At 32.3% G+C, this 21293-nt stretch overlaps 2 protein-coding genes, 1 long non-coding RNA gene and 1 pseudogene across 6 annotated transcripts; 2 read left to right on the top strand and 2 right to left on the bottom strand.

Moving 5' to 3' along the window:
- Positions 1 to 741: 741 nt before the first annotated feature.
- On the bottom strand, positions 742 to 2126 carry LOC145945607 (THAP domain-containing protein 2-like). The gene is made up of 4 exons (XM_083054663.1): positions 1821 to 2126; positions 1550 to 1716; positions 1239 to 1346; positions 742 to 1145 (listed from the first exon to the last, which is right to left on the bottom strand). The coding sequence occupies exons 1-4, from the start codon at positions 1919 to 1921 to the stop codon at positions 742 to 744; spliced, it is 780 nt and encodes a 259-aa protein (XP_082910789.1). The 5' UTR covers positions 1922 to 2126.
- Positions 2127 to 6902: 4776 nt separating this feature from the next.
- LOC145945432 (uncharacterized) lies at positions 6903 to 10776 on the top strand. 3 transcript variants are annotated; one of them, XR_014426852.1, is made up of 6 exons: positions 6904 to 7149; positions 7931 to 8109; positions 8141 to 8329; positions 9225 to 9346; positions 9419 to 9578; positions 10437 to 10776. It is a non-coding gene; the product is annotated as an uncharacterized LOC145945432 (long non-coding RNA). The 3 variants fall into 3 exon arrangements; XR_014426851.1 differs by having other exon boundaries at positions 6905 to 7149; positions 8169 to 8329; positions 10437 to 10775; XR_014426850.1 differs by having other exon boundaries at positions 6903 to 7149; positions 7931 to 8329.
- Positions 10777 to 11990: 1214 nt separating this feature from the next.
- On the bottom strand, positions 11991 to 19486 carry LOC145945427 (uncharacterized; annotated as a pseudogene). The gene is made up of 7 exons (XR_014426849.1): positions 18933 to 19486; positions 16111 to 18141; positions 15692 to 15905; positions 14522 to 15394; positions 14181 to 14413; positions 12509 to 12671; positions 11991 to 12343 (listed from the first exon to the last, which is right to left on the bottom strand). The product of XR_014426849.1 is annotated as an uncharacterized LOC145945427 (transcript).
- LOC145945608 (uncharacterized) lies at positions 18955 to 20295 on the top strand. Its single transcript, XM_083054664.1, has 2 exons — positions 18955 to 18994; positions 19508 to 20295. The coding sequence occupies exons 1-2, from the start codon at positions 18955 to 18957 to the stop codon at positions 20293 to 20295; spliced, it is 828 nt and encodes a 275-aa protein (XP_082910790.1).
- The last annotated feature ends 998 nt before the right edge of the window (positions 20296 to 21293 follow it).

The following is a 21293-nucleotide window of genomic DNA, read 5'->3' on the forward strand; positions in this document are numbered from 1 at the left end:
AGCACCGTATCAATATTTTTGTTGTACCATGGACATAGGAATAAAGGGACGGAGTATAAACCTCTACTTTAGGCGAGGGGAGTGAAGCCGCTTCCGGGGAGCGGGGAACACGGTCACGTGGTACTTTGGTGCCGCATTGGTAATTGGTTCTAGCATAAATGCGCGAAATTTGAAAATGAGACATTTAGTTTGTTTACAATTATAAATGTGTGATAGAATATTTTGAGTAAAATAGAGAAACAAAGTGTTTTATTTATAAATCAGCATATTGAAATGTTAATGGTGTTAATGCATGTCATCGAGATGTCAGAATTAAATGATAAAAAAAAGTTAGAATCTATAGATATGAAAAATCTTTATTGTTTTTGTTTTAGTATTTAATTTTGCAATTAATTGCAATGAATTCAGTAAAATAAAACTATTTATAAATAGAAATAACTAGAAGAATATTTATGATTATTAAGATTTTTAAGATTAGAAAATTATTTTTCACTTTTCTGCATTTAACAATGTGATTTAACGGATTTTGCAACAGCATATAACTTGCCCATGGAAGTAAGTATTGGTTACAGTTTTATAATAAAATATTAAAAATTTTATTATAAAATGTTAATGTAAATACCTAAATATTGATAAATAATTCATTCTTTAATAAATTGTACAACTGTCAATATTTATTGCATAAAGGGATTAGGATGGTATTATTAATAACAAAATTATTTTTTATCAATTTTATTACATTTATTGACCTTTAAATAAAATTAGCTTATTAAATACATGTCGCATACTCATTGGCGAATAATAATGTAAAGTTAGAGCAAGTGATCTAAGTCGACTATCAAATTGTTTGTTTACAGGTTTTCCTCTATTTTTAAGCAATTGTCTTTCTAATATTTTAGAATTTGACCCACCTATGTCTTGTAATATCTGCAATTCTTCAGTCCCTAACATATTGTTTTTCTTGAGTGAATTAAGAATTGCCTCCAAAGAGATTATTCGTGATTCCTTTCGTCGAACCTTCTGTTGCAAAAGTTTAAACTGTTTTGAAAAAGAGGTTTTTGTGTCTTGCAATTTTTTGTGGAGGTATTCCTTTTCAAGAGCGTCATGGTCTCTCTTTGGTGATGTATTTGTTGACTGATCCGCAACTAAAAAATTTAAAAAATATAATGTATAACAAATTTTAATTTTTTAGAAAATTGTTACACATATTATATTAAATAAGATGAAATATTTCTTACAATGACTGCATCCAGGGATAGGAGATGTGGCTCTATCAATTTTTAAAGTATTACATACAGAACTTGATGCAATAATACCATCATTTGGAACATTCTCAATCACACGTTCTAGCAAGTAAACATAAGATACAAAGCAATATATAAATAAAACTGCATAATCTTGTGCCATACAATAAATCAGACAGTTGGGAAAGTTATTTGATAAAAATAATGCCACTACTAACTTGTAAACAGAAAAAAATTATAATAATAATGGCATTACAAATAACGTATTATTTCTCAATCCTGATAATAATAATACTATTTGATACCTATATACGGTAGTGCATTTGGTCGAAGTCTCTTTGTACCATATAAAAAATTAAAGGCATCTTCTGCAAAATGTGCGGAACAAATTCTTGCTCCAATAGGAACTAATTCCGCATTTAGCTCTAGTATATTCAACCAAAGCAATTTTGCTTTTTCATTCTTTGGAAATCTATTAAAAAATAAATGTGTTACTTTATATTATATTTTTTTTTCTCTTATTTTGATAATACAATATAATTTTCATATATGCTAATAAAATATGATTTTTCTTACCGGTGATATGAGACATTATTTATATTTTTTTCTTTTATTTGTCCCAAAACGGGACGACTTCTTGTACGGTTTTTACAATTTTTTACAATGCACTGTGGCATTGTAAAAACAGTATATTTTTTCTTTGAATTATAACTCAATAAAACTGTTCTGACACTTCCATGACATTTCTGACTTTCGATGAAAGATTGCGCTTGCGCGATCACAACCAATCGCCAATGCGGCACCAAAGTACCACGTGACCGTAGTTCCCCGCTCCCCGGAGACGGCTTCACCCCCCGCAGCTATTGCTCTGTCCCTTTATTCCTATGTCCATGTGTTGTACCCATTAGGGTGCCGTCACATGGGGCGTAACTTGCGTAAGCGTAACCAGCGGATCGCCAATCACCAGTTATTCCGATAGAGCTCGACGAAGGGCTCTATCGGAATAACTCGGTGATTGGCGATCCGCTGGTTACGCTTACGCAAGTTACGCCCCATGTGACGGCACCCTTACTATTAAAACAATTTTGCGCGAAATATTTTCGATATATTATTTTATAGTCATTTTTTCTGAATAAAAATTTAATATTGCATAAAACGCGAAATCAAAATGATAGTATTGTAGTTTTACAGATTATATTTTACTATAAATGTAATCACAGTAATGGAGTTATTGGGTTCTTTATATTGAACGGGATTGGCGTGACTTATAAAAATGGTCGCTTACAATGCACAAGCAAATCTACGCGGCTGATTTGAGAACAAAGGACTGTCCCTACTGTATGTAAGTATACTGTGATAGACTACGTTTACACGGCCCGATTTAAGCCGAAGTTTTAACATCGATGTTATAACTACCGATGGTAGATGCCGTGTAAACGCTCTTTTATGACGAAGTTATTACATCGATGTAGTAACTCAAAGTCATTTGATGAAGAGGCTTAAGCCTAGTCTACAATAGAGTCGTAAGGTCGTAAACGTAAGAAATTGACCAATCACAGTCGATTATTCTCCTCGAATTCAACTGTGATTGGTCAATTTCTTACGTTTACGACCTTACGACTCTATTGTAGACTAGCCCTTAGGGCCAATTTCACCAACGTCGGTTAACTTTAACCTCCGGTTAAACTATATCTTTGTCTCGTTTCAGATACGTTCATTAAAAAGAGACAAACATATAGTTTAACCGGAGGTTAAAGTTAACCGACGTTGGTGAAATTGGCCCTTAATCAGGTTTAATAACATCCGTAGTTATAAAATTGGCCAATCACAGCCATTTCCCTAAAGAATGGAACGGCTGTGATTGGCCAGTCTTACAACTACGGATGTTATTAAACCCGATTAAGGGTGCCGTGTAAACGTACTCATTGACTACGTTTACACGGCTTCTAACTTCGACTTAATAACGCTGATGTTATAACTCCTACCACTGACGAGGTACTATTAAAGACCGATGGTCTTACGGGAGTTAGTGTGACTGGAAAAAGAGCGCTGTGTACTAGCGCCCTCTCAGTAATATTGCGGCCGAAGTGAGAAATAGTAACTAAATCTAATTGTAAGAGATAATAAAATAATACATGTGTATAGTAACACGAGAAATGCAATTTAAAAAAAAATTATTTTAGAGTATATATATGTATATACGAGTATATACGAAATATTTATATATATATATATATATATAATTATTTAAATATATCGTACATGTATATATTTCGAAATGACGATGTTTCTTTTCAAATAATAAAAACATTTATTCACAGTATTTTTTAAAAAGAAAAATTTAGCTCTTAAATTTATAATATATATATACACACATTTTCCACGTCATTTCAGATATTATATATATATTATTATACACATTATTATGGAAATGACATATAGGAAATGTAACAAATTTAAAAGCCAAATTTCTCTCTCTCTCTCTCTTTCTCTTTTTCTTCTTTTCTTCTTTCATATCTCGTAAACAAGCATTGAAATCTCTCCCGAGGTTTAATATTACTTATTTTACTTTTCTGGTTTGTTTTATTTATGTGACAAATGGCTTTTGTTTGTATTACATTTTTTATATTTTCTATTTGATATTTTTGAATGTAATTTTATTAGATTAATAAGATTTTAGCGATTAAAATGACATCAATTATAACATAAATTGGATAATTTTTCACTGAACAAGTAATTCAAATTACATATTTAATTAAAAATTATCCGATTTATGTCGTGTTTGGTGTCATTTTAATCGCTAAAATTTCATTAATCCATTAAAATTATTTTTAAACCGATAAAATGCAAATTAAAAGTTTTAGTTTTTATTTAAAAGATATTTACATTCGTGAATTTATTGTAGATAAGGAAAGGTTCTCGATGTCGTCGAAGGCAGAGCGAGAACGAATAAAGAGCGAGCGAGATGACGTATCATCAAAGAGTTCCGAAGTCTCTCTCGCGAGGCTCCCTTTATCTATAATCTTTCATATCATATGACATGTTACTAGAGAAAATAAAATTTGTATAATTCGCAATTTATCGATTTGAAAATAATTTTAATGGATTATTGAGATTTTTGCGATTAAAATGACACCAAACATTATTCCGATAGAGCTCGACGAAGGGCTAACTTCACGGTTATTTCCCTAGAAAATTATCAAATATCGTTTTTTGCTTTTATTTAAGAAACGACGATCTAACAAACGTTTTAATTAGCATATTCGTGACCAACAAACGATTCCGCATCGATTCAGCCTCTGCAAAACTGAAATAGGATCAAAATAAAAAACCGGGGGCTAACTTTACGGTCAATTTTATTTTTTATTTTGCAGCGCGAGGCTAATCTAACAAACGTTTTAATTAATCTAACAATCACCTACAAACGACTTACAAACGATTAAAAAAAAAAAAAACTCAAAAAGTCAAAATTGGGGGGCCAAGTTCACGGAGCTCCTTTTTACGTCGATGTAATAACCCTAAGCCTCTTCATTAAATGACTTTGAGTTACTACATCGATGTAATAACTTCGTCATAAAAGAGCGTTTACACGGCATCTACCGTCGGTAGTTATAACATCGATGTTAAAACTTCGGCTTAAATCGGGCCGTGTAAACGTAGTCATTGTTAGTTGTAAGATAGATTGTTATACAATATATTTTTACATACCAAAAACGACCAACGGAGTATCCCAGTGAGCAATATGTTATCAAAAGAAATTCATAAAGTACTCAAGTTTAAGAGTCGGACTTCCGATAACTCCATCAAAATGATAATATTATGAGTAATATTAATAAGTCCTCCAATGCGTCGATTTTAGAGGAAAGAAAGACATCGCACATAAACGACATCTAAAAGAATTCCACAATCTGACTTCTTTTAAATATCAAAAAAAGGTTACCGTTAAGAATTGCTATTTGTAGTATTATATTTTTACATATTTTTATATTTAAAAAAAATATAAATCTTAGTATACATTTCTTTTATAACATTTTATTAAAATTAAAACAGATTTCAAAATGCCCATAGACTTTGAATAAAAAAAACTTTATGATTGCAACGTGCTTTTTGCAGACATAACCCAACTTCTTTGATTGGATATAGAGGCAACATAGAACAAATAACAAAAATATACAGGGTATCCGGTAATAGTCGCATCAACCGTCGTGTGCAGGTAGAGCTAGTTAAACAGAGTAGAAAAGTCCTCTACCATTTTGCGATATTCTCAATAATAAGAGAGATATTAATTAATAAAGATCGGCCAATTCGCGTGACGACGGCGAGAAGAGACAGCCCAGTTTTATGTCGTTACTAAGCATGCGGCGAAAAGAAACAGTATAATGTTACACGGTTGCTAAGCGCGCGATGAAGCGGGGTGGAGCGCTTTACAAAAGACAGTAACTCCATACGAGTAGCGCTAACTCTGGACCCCCGAGTGGGCTGTCTCTTCTCGCCGCACGCTTATCATCGCGCGAATTGGCTGATTTTCTTTAATTTATTTCTCTCTTATTATTGAGAATATCGCAAAATGGTAGAGGACTTTTCTACTCAGTTTAACTAGCTCTACCTGCACACGTTGATGCGACTATTACCGGACACCCTGTATATGAAAATATATAATCTCTATTTTATGCTCAAATACATATTTAATAATATTTATAATTTAAGAAAGAAAGATTAAACGTTAGTATCGAAGAACGTAAATGCTATCTCCTTGAAATTCAACTCAGAGCACGCAGTTCACACACGTATATATGTGACTTGCCCATGTGCGGCGTTCGTAAAATAGCACGCTTGCTAGAGACTCTACAGACATCTATGAATAGACAACATAAAGAGCTCTTCTGAAAGATATCTTACAAAAAGATAACTTACTGATATCATTTTTAAGAGAAATTAATAAGGTCTTCAAAAGTTCTCTTAAAGAGCTCTTTTGAAAGATATCTTACAAAAAGATAACTTACTAATATCATTTTTGAGAAAAATTAATGAAGTTTTCAGAAAGTTCTCTTAAAGAGCTCTTCCTCTCAATAATGCTCACTGGGATATTAATCTGCCCGGTGTCTAGTAGTAGTAAATCGGCGGCTAGTGGAATAGGTAAACTAAAATACATGAACCCCCACATTGGTGACCATCGACGTGTGTTAGCGTCCTTTTTTCCCGCTTTACGCCACGTGGCGAGCAAAAATTTTAAAAAGAGAGATATGCCGGCGAATTATTCGCCGACAAAAGTAGCCGAAGAAAGCAACACGAGAGCACGACGTCCGTCGAAGAAAAACCAATCGACAACCGGCCCCCTTACTCAGAAGCTATGAATAACTTCGGAGAAGGACCAAGACCCGCAAACATCGACGCCGCCCAGACAATCCAGTGAGAAATGATGCATCAATTCGACCTCGAATCAACCTCGAAATGACGATATCGAATTCACATCGAAATTCACATCGATTCGAGTGTATTCTGACCCCCCCGTTTGAGATGTTTTCGACGTCGAAATCACATCAAATCGATCCCAGTGAGCATTATCACAGATTAATAGACAGATAGCCAAAGGTCTGAAAAAGGCAAGACCGACATTTCCGTGCGACAGACTTTGCCCCTTACCGACACACTTTGCCCCTGGTTCGAGTCCGTGCTAAACTCCGTTAACTTTACCAAAAGACTTTGCCCCTGGTTCGAGTCCGTGCTAAACTCCGTTAACTTTACCAAAAGACTTCGCCCCTGCACCCCTATTCTGTAACTTTTTAACAATACTTTCAAGGAGAGATCGCGGTTGACTCTTTACCGATTTTGATCTCCTTTTTTATAGTGAATCTGTATTGAATTTAAGTTGATCCGTGTTCGAGCTTTTCGTCCAATGCGCCTTGTAAGTAATATTTTTTTTTTTTTATATTGGATATTTAGAGAAATTTTCATGTTTGTTATAAGGCCTAAAGAAAGACACAGTTTTGATTAGTACCGCTGGCGCAGCGGGAGAACACGAGAGTAGTAACTGTGGGGATCGATCCAAGGTTCAAAACTTGGGATGACATAACTTTTTTTTGTTTTTTATTATTTTTTATGTATATGTTATATGTATTATTTATTACGTAGACATAAATATTCGGCATATATTTATTGTTTTTTAGATACGCATATATCTTCTTATATATTTAAAATGTATAAAATAATCATAATATAAATAAAATATTTTTACAGAGAAATATTTTTAGAAATATTTTAATTTTTTAAAAATTCATACATTTTTTAAATTTTTAATCCGAATGTTTTCCGTAAGTTATGAAAAGTGTGTATTCTAACATTATTAGATTATTTAAGAAAATTTAAAAAATGTATAAATTTTTAAAAAGTAAAAATATTTCTAAAAATATTTCTCTGTAAAAATATTTTATTTATATTATGATTATTTTATACATTTTAAATATATAAGAAGATATATGCGTATCTAAAAAACAATAAATATATGCCGAATATTTATGTCTACGTAATAAATAATACATATAACATATACATATAAAATAATAAAAAACAAAAAAAAATTATGCCATCCCAAGTTTTGAACCTGGGATCCCACAATTACTACTATTACCGTCGTATTAACGACGCGACTTTTGACTTCGAAAATGACTTATTTCTTGGGAATGTAGTTAGTAGTTACTGCATTGGCCACTACTACGATATGGCGCTGAAATCAGTGAGAAATGCCGGTCTCGCCTTCATCCAGGTCTTTGGCTATCTGTCTATTAATCTGTGGCATTATTGAGAGGATGAGCTCTTTAAGAGGACTTTTTAGAGACTTAATTAATTTTTCTTAGAAATGATATCAGTAAGTTATCTTTTTGTAAGATCTCTTTCAGAAGAGTTCTTTATGATGTCTCTTCATAGATGTCTCTAGAGTCTCTAGCAAGCGTGCTATTTACGAACGCCGTACATATAATGCGTAATAAGCCACATACGTGCGTACTGCGTGCTCTGGAGCTCTGAGTTGGATTTCAATGAGATATAGATATAGAGCATTTACGTTCTTCGATATTAATGTTTTTAAGGTAAAATCTTTCTTTCTTAAATTATAAATATTAAATATATATTTGAGCACATAAAATATATATTTTATTGTTATTTGTTCTGTTGCCTCTATATCCAACCAAAGAAGTTGGGTTATGTCTGTAAAAAACACGTTGCAATTATAAAGTTTTTTTTAATTCAAAGTCTATGCTGTTTTAACATCCTCAGGATCGGATAATATTTAGGATGTTTATACAGACTTTACAATAAAAACGAATTTTTATGATTGCAATGTGCTTCTTGCAGACATAACCCAACTTCTCTGGTAACATATACAGCTGCAATATAGAAAAATACCTTAAAGAAAAAGTCATAAGAATTTGATAACTCATAGCACAATTACAAATGCTATGAACTATTCTCTTTATATTATTTATTATTTATTAGCTTTCATTCATTTTCTTATTTTAAATTAATAATTATATATGTACTTATGAAGAAATAATAGTGTGATAGTTATAAAAGAAATATAAATTGCTTTCTTGTCATACTACCGTCCTACTATTTCTTCATAAGTATATGTAATTGTTGATATAAAATAAGGAATTGAATAAAAGCTAATAATATAATAAATAACATAAAGAGGGAAGCTAAATAATATGCATTTTTCATAGATCAGAGCACTCATAATAGTGCCCTGAGTTATCAAATTTGTATTGCTTTTTTCTTTACGTTATTAAAAATCATCAGTATTAGCTTTTAATCACATATTTAAATATCAACAATAATATACTTATGAAGAATTAGTAAGATGGTAGCGTAATAAGAAAGCAATTATTATAGTATATATAGTATGATGGTACGTAACAGAAAAGTTATTATTTTAAAAGAAATATAATATATCACATATATGTAGAATCCTGTTATTGTTGTTAGATGTACACACAAATTCTTCACAAGAAAATACAATAAATTTGAATTTACCAATTGGAACTCTTGAAGCATTAAAGGAATTCAATAAATTGATAACACAAGACTCCGTATCTTTACTGCAATATGTAAGTACTCTATCAATTAAATTTAAAAAAACAAAAATATATGTATAATAATTAAATTAAATCTTTTTACAGAAAAAATTAATAAAAACTATAGGAGGAAAAAATGCGGAACAACACGTAAGGAACGCATTAAAACATACTCTAACTGATGAGTTAGCTTACAAACTCTCGTGGACAGGACAAAAAAATACCATTGAAACGAGATGCATGAAATTTGTTGACGTCATTATAGGTATTTTATTTTCTCATACTTATATGTCAGAATTATACACATACACACACACACACAGAGAATGATACACTAATGGCGATTGACACCTGACTTTTCAAGACTGGCACCTAAGAAATTTACTGTAGTGATCTTCAGAAAATTCGCGTTTTTGACAGAACACGTAATGTAAAACCAGTGTATAGCATTGGCGTAGAATTTATCTATTTTGTAGCAATGCAATCACATCAACTGATAATCGTGTAATTATATACATTGTTATCAACATTTTATAAGATTACAAACAACACTATTAGATTACACAAAGTGACATAATCTGCGTATATACATACATAACGGCTCGTATTCAGAACGCGCTTATAAATATGTTAGCTTTTTTGTCGTTCTATCCTTGTTTTGTTTACTAAATGATAAAGATAGAATGACAAAAAAGCGCACTAACATCTTTATAAGCGTGTTCTGAATACGAGCCGTTATGAATGTATTACGCAGATTATGTCACTTTTTGTGTAATCTAATAAAGTACTGTAATCTTATAAAATGTTTAAAAAAAACAGTTATAACATATTTCTGTTGCAAATTCTCCAAAATATTTTAATCTATAATAGTCACTGTGTTTGTGTATTATATACGGAGATTATTATTTTCAGTTAAATTATTTTATTAATTTTTACTCCATACTTTTAATGTTAAAGAATTAGTTTATTTAATTTTTTTAGGAAACATTTATACTCTTATATTTTTTAATTAATAATTTTTAAGTATAATATATTCGGAATATTATTTTAGAAAATAGTAAATATATGTTAAGGAATTTATAATTTTAATAATTTGGTAATTTTTATTAAAAATTAATTATAGAAGTAATCATCAGTATTGGTGGAAAAAATACTTCTTCTCATTCCATCCAAAATGCAATTAAAAACTGGCTACAGCATGCTGGAGATCGCATAAATCAAAATATAAAACGACATGAAAAGAAGAAATGAATAAGTATTTGGAAGTAGTATTAATATTTTTGTTTCATTTCGATTTGGTTTTTTTACTTACTAGTTCTGATAAATTAAAAAATTGAAATTTTCTGTTTTATTGTCATTTATAATTTTATTTTTTGTATGCAGCATATAGTATAGCAATTTTGTTTTTCGTTTTATATTTTACGTGTGCAATATGGCAATTTATTACATCTGATATGTATAAGAAAAATATTAAATATATATATATTAAAATATATATATTATAATAAAAAAATTATATTAAAATAATTATAAAATATTATATATATTATAAAAATAAACTTTAATATTACTTTAATTTTATATGTAAACAAAAAATTATTTTTGGATTACTCAAATGTTCTTAAGTTTGTATAGATTTGTTTGTAAACATTTTATACATTTGTAATAAAAAAAAATTTATATATATATATTATTGAGTATTTTTTATATAATAAAATATGTCTAAAATAATTCTATAAAGAAATTCTTAATGGTAACATTTTCATGACATTTATAAGAAGTCAGATTGTAGTATTCTTTTAGATGTCCTTTATGTGCTGTCTTTTTTTCCTCTAAAATCGACGCATTAGAGGACTTATTGATATCATTATGTTATCATCTAGATAGTATTGTTGGATGTCCAACTCTTAAACCTGAGTACTTTAAGAACTCTTTTTTATAACTTATTGCTCACTGGGATGTGATTTCGACATCGATCGTCGATCGCCATTAATTTTGACAGAATTTTTACATTATTTAGACTGTACATTTATTATTTAGACTTTGGCTCATTCCAACAAAAATGCTTAAATATCATAAAACTAAAGATACAAAAATAGCAATACACATTATTACAAATAAATCAAATGTTTTGTCAGACTTATGTTAAAAAATAAAAAAATGTCAGTATTTAACAGCCAAAGCCACAACTTAATAACAAATTTTACAAGTTATGCTTATATAACTATGGATTAATCTAAGTCATACACTTACATTAACATTAAATCAATAAGGCTGTAGAAACGTTAAGTTACAATAACTCTGAGGCGATTTCATCAAAATCAGTTAATTTTAACCTCAGTTTAAATTATATCTTTGTCTCTTTCAGATAAGTACATGACAAAAAGATGAAGATATAATTTAAATCAAGGTTAAAGTTAACCGATGTTAATCAGCCCTGAAGGGTACATAATTGCCAACAAAAAGAATAAAGATAAATAATTCTTAAACATAATCATTGCAGTTATAGAGTGATAGATTAACAGATAGTAGTATATAGATTTACATTATTTAAAATTTTCTTCTTTGGACACAAATAAAAAAGTATAATTCTAGATATATTCTAGATATGAGACGCAACAGCAACATAAAATTTTAAAACTAAATAAAATAGAATTTAAAAAAAAATAATACTAAAATAAAATTTTGAAAACCAAAATAAAACTAAATTTTTGTTTTGGTATGCGACTTATTAATACAGCAAAGCCTACTAAGATTTTTTTCTTAGAAAGAGTGAGCTTGATCGAGATTTCTCTTTGGGCCTGTGACATTTCTTGGGAGAGCGACGACTTAAGTTAGAGTCCGCTTTCAATCTTTGGCTTTTCGAAGAGCGATGGCTTGACATAGAACATTCTTCTTGTGATGTGTGACTTTTAGATCTCTGTGAAGAGCCATCTTCCTGTTTGCGCCATGCAGCATTTACTAGCCACAGGCTAGTTGCTGATTCCACTAAAGTTAGATTAAATTTTTCTTCTTTTGACACAAATGCACCTGAAAAAGTATAATATTCTGAGTATGAAATGCAAAAGCAAAATATAATTTTGAGAATCGAAATAAAATTTTGAAAATTTCACATTTTTCTGACCAATTATTATAAAAAACCAGTTCATGCTAAATAAAAATAAAAATAAAAATTAATAATAAATAGCAGATTACCTTCAACTACAGAATAAAGTTTCAAACTTCGAAAAGCTCGTTTAGTACCAGATCCTTGAAAACTAAACTGTTTAGCCAAAGAATTAGTCACAACATTCCTCAGAATTCTAAATGTTGAAGCTTTAACTTTCTCCAGATTCACGTACCGTGACATGTAAGCACACTGCAACACATAATTTTTGAACCATCCCAGACAACATTACGTCTAAAAGTGGGACATAAGACATATTTAAGACATTATATCATAAAATGTTTAAAAAAACGTCTTAATAAAGATATCTTATGTCCCGTTTTAGACGTAATGTTGTTTGGGATTTTACAACCAAATTCATAGAATGACCAAAGAAATAAAAAAACAAAAACAAAATTATTATTAGAAAGTGATCATAATGGAATATATAAATTTGCACAAATAAAGAAGACTTAATAAGTCTAAAGTTTTTGACAAATATATACAATGAAAAGTATTATTAAACTCTAAAAAAAATTAATTAAATTAAGTTCTAAAGATTAGATTTATTTATTAAGTTGAAGAGAACCCAAAAAAGCTTAAAATATTCACGTTACTTTTGCGTCGAAATTTTAATGCATTATTAGCATTATATTATAATTAGAATAAAAGTACCCAGTGAAAACAACCTAGTCAAAATAATGTCAAAGTGACATCAAATTGATGAGGAGTATGATGTCAAAATGAGTGATCAAAATGATAGCAAAATGATGGAAATATGACTATATAACGTCCCATACCATGATAGTGATTTTGACGTTTGTTTGACTATTCTGTCATGCTAATGTCTCGGGAAATTCTGGATCCCAAAAACCTTTAAAAAGATTATATTTATTATATATATATATATATATATATATATATATAAAACATAAAAAAGTGATAATAAAATAAAATATTAAACCTTCTGGTGTATTTGGTCGCTCATATTTGTGTCGATGTCGAGAGATCAAATTTTTCCGTTTATGTATTTCTTCTTTTGATGAAGACAAATTCTTATAATACTAAAAATCAAATATCATGAATTACTTATTTATGAGAATATTTATATTTATTTATTTATATTTATATTTATTTATTTATATTAATTTTTTTAATTTATATTTATATTTATTTATTTACATTTTTTTATTTATTCATATCTTAAATAACTATACTGTTAATATTTAATATTTAATATTTAATTACTTCTCTGCATTCCCAGCAATCCCGGCCCTTTACTCGGTCAGCTTTACATCGCATTTATTTTTTATTATAAATTGGATAAAATGCAAGTCTCTTCCTTGGTCTGGACAATATTGACGGACTTTTTGGAATATTATTTTTCTCCACAGATTCATTGGCATCTGTTGAACCAGTGAAAAATGGCTACGAAATCACAATTAATCGATGAATTAAAATATGTTTACACCCCAATTTACACATAAATAATACTGAATTTTGCTTGTATTCCAGAGAGAAAGTGATGATAAACGACGGTTTTGACGTCATATTGACATTCATTTTGACTCGGCTGTTTTCACTGGGATACGCGTCCAAAGTTTTACGCTGGCTTGCAAATGCCATTTTTCTAATTTATTTATTTTTATTTTGAACAAGTCTCTACAATTATTTTATTTACCAATTTATTTTATTTTAAACATTATAAATATGCATACTCACAGTGGCAGACAGATTGTTTTCTTCGGACAGAAACTGCTCCATTTCAGTCAATTCTCTCTCGGTCTTTATGGGAAGAGGAGGAAGTTTGCTTGGTCTCTTTACTACTTTCTCAGTAGGCATTATAAATCGATTGAGTCGTTCCTGATTCATAATTACAATGTCTAGTTTATTGCTAACTTCTCTCACCTCTTTTTTGAGGGAGGACAGACTCACTTGACTTTCCACATCAAATCCTTTTAAACAAAAATGGCATTGCTTTAGAAATCATTGAAAATTAGATCATAGTCATTTATTAACAACATCAACAAGACATAATGTTTAAAATGAAAAATTATACTTACTCTCCACTGCTCTATTTGAAATCTGAGAAATATTGCTGTCTTCTGATACATTTTCTTCTACAATATCATGAATTTCGATATTTCCTTCATGTGATGAATTTGATACGAAATCACAACTGTCCGGAGAAGAAAGATTCGTACTAGTAGCAGATGGAGAACACAGATTTGATTTCGGTATTTCCTTCATATTACAGTAATTTTTCAAAGAAATGTACTGTGCAGTATCAGTAGATGAAGCTGGTGAATTTGCATCAATCCTTCCCTCTTTATTGGAAGATGTGGATGAATTCCGAGTTTCAGTAGTGTTAGAATGAGACGATACAAATGTTTGGGTTGCTTCTTTTAATTTCTTTTCACGATTTTCTTTCAGTGTCTCTCTTTGCAATGCCTCCGTCAGTAAAGTGGATTGGATTGCCTTTTGTTTCATTTTACTGGATTCTTTCAATGTTTTTGGCTCAACAACTGTTTGGACTTCACTGCCAGATTTGTTCTTTAATTTCTCCAGAAATTCATTTTGGATAGATGATCTGGATGAACCATTACTCCTCCTTAGGTGCTGAAGAATATTGTTCGCTTTCTTGGCTTTTTTAAAGTCAACAATTTCAATTCTAGGTGAAGCATTTCTTTTGAGATTCTCACGTTTTGAAGACCCTGAAGTTATGCTTAGTTTTAAACAAGGCGGAGAAGGAATTTTAGAATTACTGCCACATTTCACATTTGCTTGATTTGCTTGATTTTGTTCTTCTTCTGAAGAACTGTCAAGGCGATTAGATTTTCTCTTAATTCTGTGTCCCCGTCCCATCTCCTTAGAACTTTCATAATTGGAGTCGCAAAGAAATTGTTTGCATGCCTCAGCTGCATTGATGTACGTATCTGAAAACACTAAAAATGTAAATACATGGAAACAATGTGAATATATAATATCTAATTCTGGACAAATACATAGGCCACAAAAAAAACAAGTTATGATTAATAACATACTCAAGGAAAACCATACTACATAACATTAGAAGTTCATTCATTCGTTCAAAGAGAAATATTATTGAAATAGTAAATTAAATACTCTTCTTAAGCAATTCTAAGTAGCTTAATGAAGCCCCCACAAGTGTTTTAATTTCACAATAAATCAACTTTATTATGACATGAGAATCTTTAAAAATGAAAGCTTACCATAAAATCTCTTCACCAGAATATCTGATAATGACCAGGATAGATGGGCTGGCTTCTCTTTACGGACAAAATCCCCAGCTACCTTAGAGTCACTAGGCCATTTTATTTTGGTTTTCATGTTTGCATCAATTTCGGTCTCCAACCATTGAGCCAAGCCAACATCATAGAATTCATTATCAGAATCTTCTTGGTTTAGAAACTTAAACACGACAAACTGAAAAAATAAAGAAGATATTATCAAAAATGTGATTAACAATAACATAAAAGAGCTCAACAATAATTCACCACCACTGTGACTTGTATATATATATGTTAATGTAAATAATTACACATTTAGATAGATAATGATGGAAACAGAGCGTTGTTGGGAATAAAGGTTATAGAAACATTGGCACTGTGTGAAGCAAAGGCACACAGACATATGAATTTCCATCTGGTATAAGCCAGCATTTAGCCTCAACTTGTTCAAGATGAAAGAAAACTCTTCGCTTTTCCAAGTTTGATACTTGAACAATACCCAGGATTGAAGAGCGCAGAGGATATTCACATATATCACCATAATTTTGAAACAAAAATCCCACTAAAATCACTTGTCTATCTTGCAGAATTATATTTTGGAGGCATACAACTTCACCTGCTTTGGTTCTAAAACAAGAATCCCTTTTGTTGACTTTCAGCACAACACCATTAACAGATACGCATCTAAATTGTGAGCCTTGAACATTATCTTCAAGCAAAAAGTGCTTCATGCTAAGCTTGATATGATAGTTATCCTCTAGAACAATCTCAACATTGTGGTTTCTTTCATGATCTCTGTACGCTACTTGATGCAATGGTTTATGGCCGGATTGCAAAAGTGATTTAATGGATTTCAATTTGTTCTCAAAGGGATATGCGCTGAAGGATTCCACATTCCCATGTTCAATACACTCTTGCACTAAATGGCACAGGGAATGAACATTATAGACGACAAATTTGTCACCAAATATAACTGCAGAATGCGTGATAAATAGTTTAAGCAGTTCGTCTGCATAAGCAAGATGGGTCTGCACTAGAACAGGGCTGCTAAGAATATACAAGCCACAGTGCAAAAGAAGAAAATGTTTGTACACATTGTTGAGTACATTATCTTTGAAAATAACAATTCCATCATACAAAAGAATTCTACGAAATTCTGTAGCCTTATAATGTGCCAAATTAAATTCTCTTGGCTTTCTGTTAAAATCTGAGGGACATGAACTTTCAATGATTTTCAGGGCAACTGTGATTGCATCTACTGCCGTGTGATGTAGCTTCCAAGGACCATTCCATTTTATCCATGCAAGCAATAATCTTTTAAACACTCCAAAGTGAACAAGATGAAGCACATCCAATCGAAACTGAGTGACCATGCCTGTTGGAATGATTTCAAGAAGAGATTCAGCTCAATGATGAGATGGCTGTTCTCTATTCGTGAATGATTCATCAGTTCTCAAAACTTGATCTAGCTCTAAATATATCATCCTATTCTGAATCCATTCACCAACCACAGTACATTTCTCACAAGCGTAATATCCACCATGTTCAACGATACCCTTCATAAAGGCCCTAGCAGGAGCATCGCAAATGTAATGCCTCACAACAAATTGATATACTTGGCCATCATAAATGTACCCATTTTCTGACAGATATAGAATTTCTAAAACAAAATTCATGAGAAATTCATCAGGCTTAGGATTACTGTTGCCATGATGCACTGCAATAATAAATGGCTCATTATTGCTTCCAACTAGTTTGCCTAAAATTGGCCAAAATTTTTGCTTGGAGCTCTTTGAGAGAGGCAGCCCATCTACATTGATGTCGATGGTTATTTTATTAAATCTTTGTAAATATTCTCCAAGATTCATGCTATCTAAATTAGCTCGGATACTTTTATACCACATTTGGGTATTATCTTCAAACTCAATCACATCTAAACGTTTTGGAGTTGCCAGAAGAGTCTTATAACTAAGTGGTACCTCAGGAAAAATAGGATGAAATCGAGCTAGAAGAGCATCTAATTTTATCATTGACAAACCTCCTCCTTTTAAAGCCCACTGTCGAATTGTTTCGCGAATATATAAACCTCGTTCGTGATCATCAGCAAATGCAAGGACGACGACGACGTCGTCGTCGTCGTCGTCGTCGTCGTCGTCGTCGTCGTCGTCGTCGTCGTCGTCGTCGTCGTCGTCGCCGTCGTCCTCATCATCATCATCATTTCTATCTTCATCTTCATTACTATTATTCTGTCGAAACTCATTATCAGAATTATTTATCTCGCTGACATTTTCATCCTCTAAAGACATGCTGTCATCACTATTATAAGGATATGGCTGGTTGAGTATTCGTAAATAATTCTCTAATTTAATTTTATGAGCTTCAGTTTTTTTAAGCTGTCGGTTGAGCTTACGCTTCAACGCTTTCTTATCAATCTGAAAAACGTTACAGTCCATTATATACTAGGATCATAAGTAAAAAATGTTTTGTTTCAATTATAGTAAATAGGAAGAAAAGTCATTGCACAACTATAACAAGACCAAATTGCATAGATATATACATATGTTAAAATTGCCAGTGGTGTTAAGAGGACTGAAATATAAGGAATATAAAACCAATTAAAAGTTAATGTTTTTCAAATTTCAATGAAGAGCTTAAGGGATTTAATACCATGAAAATATTTTTATCAGAAAGATTTACTGTCAGCAAATGATTTCAAGCATGTAATCTTTAATCTGTTTATGCACTGCAACATATATTTGCATATATTCTCATTCATATTTTATATTTTAGCATTATCCTAATATAGTTTACTACTTACCATTTCAACGCTGCTCTAAAATCTATTTTTCATTCACTCTGCGATTGTTCATAGTGAAAGAATGGTCTACAAATCTCTATATACTTCTTAGCAGACAAATTTAATATTTCTTATTTTTTTATTATTGCAATTGTTTGGGAATCGTTTGATTAAATTTAGAAATATATTCTTATAGTTTAAGAAATAACTATACACTCAATTATTAATTTTCATTATTTATAAATAATTCATTATTCATAAATAAACTATTATTTCCTAACCTGTAAGAATATGTTCCTAAATTTGCCCAAACGAGATTGCAATAATAAAAAATAAGAAATATATTGAACTTTTGTCTTTGATTACTTCCTTTAGATTGAGTTATTAGGAAAAGTCAACATCTTTCTCATGTATAAGTATACTTACAGGGCGTTCCGTATGATCCATTATGAGGGAAATGATGATGATGGCCAATTATGCAAAATTTTGTATAATTCTGTCTTCTCTGTTAAATAATTTCCGTCACAGAAGTGCACACAAACACAGATATAATTATATAGACAGAGTCAAACGAAGAAAAGTCTGTACAGAATTATACACTCTTCGAATCGCACACGTGAAACGTTCTCGTCATTAGGCAATAATGGCCCAAGACGGCGCGTGATAACGCTCGAGTCGAGCGGCTCGACAATCGCCCGTCAGATGACGTCACGTGATGCACTGCTGGCGCTGTTGTCGATACAGCAACTTATCACGCAAAAAGTAATAATCGAAAATTTCAATATTTTGACCTCATTTTGATTTTAAATAAAAATCAAAAATTACAAGCTCAAAAAAAGCATTTGTTAGATTTTAGATAGAAATAAACTGTTTTCTACTTATAATTTATCATTTCCATTATATATCGAAAAGTCGACAATTTCAATCTCTGTTAGATGTAAAGCACCCGTTGACATGATATCGAGGACATTGACGTCGTTTTGATATCGAATTGACATTAGCCTTCTCACTGGGAATACGCTTACCACCATTTTGGAGAGACAACCCGACACTATGGTTCGCACAAACTGAATCAGCTTTTGTGTTACATCGGATAACAGGTGACGAATCAAAATTTCGTTATATAATACTCAATGCCGATCAATCCGTCCTTCCCTTCGTGGCTGACTTGATTACCAACCCCCCCGAGCGAGACAGATATCAAACCTTGAAGGACCGCATATGCTCGACACTGGGAGAGACAAGCACAACGAAGATCAGGAAACTTCTAGGCTCACATGAATTAGGAGACCAGAAACCCTCCACCTTTTTACAACGTCTACACAATTTGGCACCAGATCAGGTAACGGACGAAATTTTAAAGTCTATATTCTTGGAGCAACTTCCAGAAAACGTCCGTGCCATCCTGGCGGTATCCGAAGTCCAAGATTTAACGAGATTGGCAGCCGCGGCGGACAAGGTGATCGAAGTGACCAAACCGGCATCAACAACAATCCAGGCTATCACCGGAGGACAGGCAGACACGGACAACAACAAGATCCTGCAGGAGATCGCGGAGTTGAGGAAGCAAGTCAAGAAACTCTCCGTAAGAGATAGATATAGGCAACGCAGCAGATCGCGCGGACGCTTCGGAAGCCGAGGACGGTCAAGCAACCGCGGACATTCAAATCACCGTCAAGACAGTGAAGATAACGCCGAATACTGCTACTATCACAACAGATTCGGCGACAAAGCATTTAAATGCACACAATCTTGCACATTCAATAAGCCGAGAGCGGTGGAAAACTAAACTCTCCGTCGCGAGTACAGGCGGTCGTCGACGGGGTAATAAAAAATAATAAACGCCTAATAATAACGGACAAAAAAGACGGAATCACTTATCTTATAGACACGGGAGCAGACATCTCAGTAATCCCGAAGAAGATGATGAGAGGAAAGCTCACACCCGTAGATTTTCAATTGTTTGCAGCAAATAATACAGTCATAAATACATACGGTAGCAGCTCACGAGTAGTGGACTTAGGACTCCGACGACCATTCAGATGGCAGTTTATCATAGCTGACGTCCGGCAACCAATTATAGGTACTGACTTCTTGGCGCACCACGGGATCCTACCGGACCTAAAGAACAGAAAACTGGTCGACGAATAGACGCTACTGAGTACTAAGGCGAGGATGATTACAGGAAAACAGGCTACCATCGCGACAATAGACGAAGGATGCAAAGTCAAGGAACTCTTACGCAAGTACGTTGAAATCACTCGCCCTACGGCGCTCAAAGAGACCGTACACGACGTGAGACACCACATCGTCACCAAGGGACCACCATTAGCGGAGAGACCACGCAGACTGCCCCCAGAGAAGTACGCAGACGCGAAACGAGAGTTCGAGACGATGTTGGCACAAGGAATATGCCGCCCCTCTTCATCACAATGGGCAAGCCCGTTACACCTAGTACGTAAAAGCAACGGAGAGTGGAGACCTTGCGGGGACTTTCGCAAATTGAACAGCACAACGGTCACAGATAAGTACCCGCTACCTCATATACAAGATTTCACATACCACTTAGCGGGATGCACCGTTTTTTCCAAAATAGATCTCGTAAAAGCATACTTCCAGATTCCAGTGGCGGAGAAAGATCGCCATAAAACTGCGATAACTACGCCATTCAGATTGTACGAGTTTAATAGGATGCCATTCGGGTTGCGAAACGCAGACCTTCCAGAGATTCATAGACGCAGTGCTACGAGGACTCAATTTTTGCCACGGTTATATCGACGATTTGTT

The sequence above is a fragment of the Prenolepis imparis genome, unplaced genomic scaffold (assembly GCF_030444845.1).
Source record: "Prenolepis imparis isolate NDT839.2.m4 unplaced genomic scaffold, iyPreImpa1.0 SCAF_14, whole genome shotgun sequence".
NCBI lineage: Eukaryota > Metazoa > Arthropoda > Insecta > Hymenoptera > Formicidae > Prenolepis > Prenolepis imparis.

Excerpts from the sequence above, each read along its gene's own strand:
- LOC145945607 (XM_083054663.1), bottom strand. The coding sequence starts at position 1,921 with ATGCCACAGTGCATTGTAAAAAATTGTAAAAACCGTACAAGAAGTCGT. Across the intron at positions 1,347-1,549 it reads AAATGCACTACCGTATATAG|AACGTGTGATTGAGAATGTT; the intron begins GTATCAAATAGT and ends TTTACTTGCTAG. Across the intron at positions 1,146-1,238 it reads TATCCCTGGATGCAGTCATT|TTGCGGATCAGTCAACAAAT; the intron begins GTAAGAAATATT and ends TAAATTTTTTAG.
- LOC145945608 (XM_083054664.1), top strand. The coding sequence starts at position 18,955 with ATGAGGGAAATGATGATGATGGCCAATTATGCAAAATTTT. Across the intron at positions 18,995-19,507 it reads GGCCAATTATGCAAAATTTT|CCTTCTCACTGGGAATACGC; the intron begins GTATAATTCTGT and ends AATTGACATTAG.